Source organism: Mandrillus leucophaeus, unplaced genomic scaffold (genome assembly GCF_000951045.1).
Source record: "Mandrillus leucophaeus isolate KB7577 unplaced genomic scaffold, Mleu.le_1.0 Scaffold186, whole genome shotgun sequence".
NCBI classification, from domain to species: Eukaryota; Metazoa; Chordata; class Mammalia; order Primates; family Cercopithecidae; genus Mandrillus; species Mandrillus leucophaeus.
In genome coordinates, this window is record NW_012101876.1 from 6,329,670 (window position 1) to 6,334,734 (window position 5,065).

Genomic DNA, 5,065 nt, shown 5'->3' on the forward strand with positions numbered 1-5,065 from the left:
TATTCTTGATGAGTCTCAAGGGGAAATGTATATAGAATTGTCTGTTTTGGTATTTTTTACCCTTCTGGCTTTATTTAAATGTAAGAGATGTACAGGAACAAAGACTATATGAGCTTAGAAATGCTGAAGAGAGCCAAGTGGTAATTATAAGCCAGACTTTGAATTTCTTAGGCTTCCCATGAGAAAGTGAAAAATAGTCTTGTAATCAATAAGCTGAATCAACAGCATTGAGAAACATGATTTCCCAAAGTGCTGATATCAGAATATGATTTCTGGTCAGCTGGATATATTGGGATTCGACCTTCCTTATAACTGGTCAGTGAAACACAGGGAGCCCTACTTTCTGAAGAACATCTAAGGAGAAGGTGAACTGGGGAGCAAAGCCATCTTTAGTCACTGTTCCAAAGCCCTATTCCCTTTGCTTGTAAGATTGGATGACTCTTCTGTTTGGAGCTACAAGGCCAGGTGCACTGCTTCTGTCCTAACCTGTTTAAATATATTAATTAAGAAAATGTCACAGAATCTTTAGAGTAGAATGTCTCCAAAACTAATGGGTCTTAATCCTGCCACAACATTGGGATTATCTGGAGAGGTTTAAAAAAACATATTGATGTCTGCCTGGGAGGTTCTTATTTAACTGGTCTAGTATGTGTCCTGGGCATTGGGATTTTTAGAAACTCCTTGGTGATCAGTTCACTCTAATGTGGAGCCAAGGCTGAGAATTACTGCCCTGACTATATTTCATACAGGAGAAAACTCAGACAGGCTATTTGAGACCAGCGTCTTCTGTCTCCCAGGTCAGAGCTCTTCTCACCATAGCCTACATATCTTCTGTCCCTTTGAATGAAAGAGAGGCTACAAAAATTCAGATTTGCTTCGTAATACCTATGGCTCTGTAGAGACTCCTGTTATGTTGCTATGTTTTCCCATTAAGACCAAAAGATTCTTCTAGGCTGCAGGATTTGAATTCTTCTGAAGAACCTTGATTACCCATCAGATTCTATTAGGGGAGTATTTCTCAAGCTTCCATTGCAAATGAATCACTTGGGAATCTTGTCAAAACGCAGATTCTAATTCAGCAGGTCTGAGGTGGGACCTGCCATTCTGCATGTCTAACGTACTCCCAAGGACAATGGCACAGGTACATGGACCACGTTTGAAGTGACAAGGTTCTAGGGCTCAGATTCCTACCTTTGTCTAGGTACCCTTTTTTTTTTTTCTTTGTTGTTGTTGTTGTTGTTGTTGTTGTTAAGATGGAGTCTCACTCTGTCTCCGCAGGATGGAGTGCAGTGGCTCAATCTCAGCTCACTGCAGGCTCTGCCTCCTGGATTCAAGCAATTCTCATGCCTCAGCCTCCCAAGTAGCTGGAACTACAGGAGAGCACCACCATGCCTGGCTAATTTTTTGTATTTTTAGTAAAGATGGCATTTCGCCACGTTGCCCAAGCTGGTCTCAAACTCCTGAGCTCAGGCAATCCACCCGCCTTGGCCTCCCAAAGTGCTAGAATTTCAGGCGTGAGCCATCACACCCAGCCTTGTCTAGGTACTTTTATTCTCCATAATCATAAGATAATGACTGTCTAGATCAGTGTCTAGGTACTTTTTTTTTTTTTTTGAGACGGAGTCTGGCTCTGTTGCCCAGGCTGGAGTGCAGTGGCCGGATCTCAGCTCACTGCAAGCTCTACCTCCCAGGTTTACTCCATTCTCCTGCCTCAGCCTCCCGAGTAGCTGGGACTACAGGCGCCTGCCACCTCACCCAGCTAGATTTTTGTATTTTTTAGTAGAGACGGGGTTTCACCATGTTAGCCAGGATGGTCTCTATCTCCTGACCTCGTGATCCACCCGTCTCGGCCTCCCAAAGTGCTGGGATTATAGGCTTGAGCAACCGCGCCCGGCCAGTGTCTAGGTACTTTTAATCTGCTTTGTCTAGGTACTTTTAATCTGCATAATCATAAGATGATGGCTGTCTAGATTAGTGGTTTTTAAAGTGTGGTCCCTGGACCAGCAGCATCACCATCACATGGGAACTTCTCAGTAATGTAAATTCTTTGGCTCCACCCCACACCCAGTGAACCATAAACTTTGGAATTAAAGCCCAGAAATCTGTGTTTTATTGAGTCCTCCAGATGATTCTGTGTGTGCTAAGGTGTGAAAATCACTGCTTTATACAGATGAGTATTTAAAAAGTCAGCTGTAAGAACACAATTAAACCTAAAGTCCCTGCTTCTCCACTACTCAGGTCATGGTATATTATTCCTTTCCCACCTCATCCCCATCCTAGATGGGAGGGGATTATAGTGGTGGTCAAGCAAATGACAAGAGTGACAAGCAAATGACAAGTGGGACCAAGCAGCAGCCACAGTGGAAGTCCACAGAGACAGAGTCCTCTCTGGCTCCCAAAGCTCTAGTAAGGCTCTGGATTAAAGACAAACTTGAATGCTCCATTTCCAAAGCATGGTGCTCTATTATCTGCATCTGAATCACTTGGGATACTTGTTAAAATGCAGATGTCAGGGCCCCCCTCAGGACCTAATGAGCTGAAATATCTGATGGAGATGCTGAGGAATCTGTGTTTCAACATGCACTGCTGGATAATTTTGTTTCTGATGCACAGTAATGGTCGTGGACCACTGACTAATGCAGTGCATCTCGGTGATTACTGTCCATCAGAAGCTTGTTACAAAAGATTCTTGAGCTTCACCCCCAAAGGTTCTGGTTCAGTAGGTCAAGTGTGGGGCCCAAGAATTTGATTTCTATAATGCTCTCAAGTGAAGCCAATACAGACCACACTTACAGTAACATGTTCTAATTTTGTTATGAACCAGGAATTAATAAACTGGGCAGATAGTAAACCGTTGCACACAGAGGCTGAAAGAGACTTTCAGATTCATCAAGTCTAATATCAGATGGTTGAACTTCTTCCACGAAATCCCCACCAAGTGGGTCTCTTTGAATGTTCTACCAACAAGGATCCCACTACACCAGAGATGAACTTACTTAAATCAGATCAGTCACCCAACTATCAACTAAGCACTTACTGTGTGCAAGTTCTCTATGTTAAGTGCTAATGAAGATAAGTGAGTTTTCTCAGGGAGTCAGGGAACTGTAAAGATTACAGCTCTTTTGTTTTCATTTAAATATGTGTTATTATTGTGGAACTATTAAACCACACCATTGTTCGTTCTACACATAAAATGAAAAAAAAAAAATCAACAAATGTTCATGATTACTTCCATTAATTTTTGCTTTTATTTTTTTCCCATAGCTGGGCATGGAGCAGCATTATGAACTTGGAGAGTATATGAGAAAGAGATATAGAACATTCTTGAATGAGTCCTATAAACATGAACAGGCAAGTTGGGGAGCCAAGAGTGGGAACTTTGATATTTGAAAGAATTAAAATAATTCTGCATATATAAAAGTACTTTGCCTGTTTCCCAAGGGACTTATACAAGTCAGAGATCTTGTTTACAAACATATTCCTCTTTATGCAACATTTTGTTCCTAGAAATTTTGGAATGTGAGTAATTTCAAGATTTTATGAATACCTGAATAAATACTTTGGCTTGACAAGTAGCCACTGCTTAATTGAACTCATTTGTCAATTCAACTATTGACCAACAAGGTTGCTTTTACCATGATCATAATATTGCTCATTCCTTAACAAGTATTAAGATTCTGATGTTAGGCCGGGCGCGGTGGCTCAAGCCTATAATCCCAGCACTTTGGGAGGCCGAGACGGGAGGATCACGAGGTCAGGAGATCGAGACCATCCTGGCTAACACGGTGAAACCCCATCTCTACTAAAAAATACAAAAATTAGCTGGGCGTGGTGGCGTACGCCTGTAATCCCAGCTTCTCCAGAGGCTGAGGCAGGAGAATCGCTTGAAACCAGAAGGTGGAGTCTGCAGTGAGCCGAGATGGTGCCACTGCACTCCAGCCTGGGCGACAGAGTGAGACTCAGTCTCAAAAAAAAAAAAAAAGTTACACTGGCTGGGTGCGGTGGCTCATGCTTGTCATCCCAGCACTTTGGAAAGCCAAGGTGAGTGGATCACCTGAAGTCAGGAGTTTGAGACCAGCCTGGCCAACATGGTGAAACTCTGTCTCTACTAAAAGTACAAAAATTAGCTGGGCATGGTGGCACGTGCCTGTAGTCCCAGCTACTCAAGCGGCTGAGGCGGGAGAATTGCTTGAACCTGGGATTCGCTACTGCACTCCAGCCTGGGCGACAGAGTGAGACTCAGTCTCAAAAAAAAAAAAAAAAAAAAATTATACCACTATTACTGTAATCATTAAGGGAAGAATACTTCTCATCAGAGTTTGTCTGCAGTAAAGTACTCTTGTAAGCTTTGTGTTCCTTTCTGTCCTATCTTATGTACAAACTGATTTCCACTGTGTGTCACCTGCCTTCTAATGGCTGATCATCTTGATTCTTACATTACCTGAAACACAGTGAAAGAGTGAGCTTAGAATGGTGATTCTTAACTAGAGATTTACCCAGGGAGATTTTTTAAATCCTGATGTCCTGGCCACATCCCAGACTAATTAAATAAAAACTGGTTGAAAGTCAGTCCTCAGAATCTTTTAAAACTCATTAGGTGATTACAATGGGAAGCCAAAGCTGAAAACCAATGATTTGGGAGAAAAAAAAAAATCTATTATAATGAGCAGAAGCAAAACACCCAAGTGACGTTTATAACATCACTCTCTCACATCTATTTTCAGGTGTTTCGGCATGGAGACCGAAGTCCCATTGACACCTTTCCCACTGACCCCATAAAGGAATCCTCATGGCCACAAGGATTTGGCCAACTCACCCAGGTTGGTTGGACTTTTTGCTAAAGATTGTTGATGAGGCCGAGTGTGGTGGCTCACACTTGTAATCCCAGCACTTTGGGAGGCCGAGGCAGGTGGATCACCTGAGGTCAGGAGTTCGAGACCAGCCTGGCCAACATGGGGAATCCCTCTCTCCATCAAAAATACAAAAATTAGCCAGGCATGGTGGTGGGCACCTGTAATCCCAGCTACTCAGGAGGCTGAGGCAGGAGAATCGCTTGAATCTGTGA

The 5,065-nt window shown here is 42.8% G+C and overlaps 1 protein-coding gene across 1 annotated transcript in view; it reads left to right on the top strand.

The window, feature by feature from the left end:
- ACPP (acid phosphatase, prostate) overlaps positions 1-5,065 on the top strand; it is a 57,868-nt gene that overhangs the window by 11,863 nt on the left and 40,940 nt on the right. Inside the window, 1 exon segment of the mRNA XM_011977982.1 lies at positions 4,725-4,824. Within this exon segment, the coding sequence (XP_011833372.1) occupies positions 4,725-4,824 (100 nt within the window).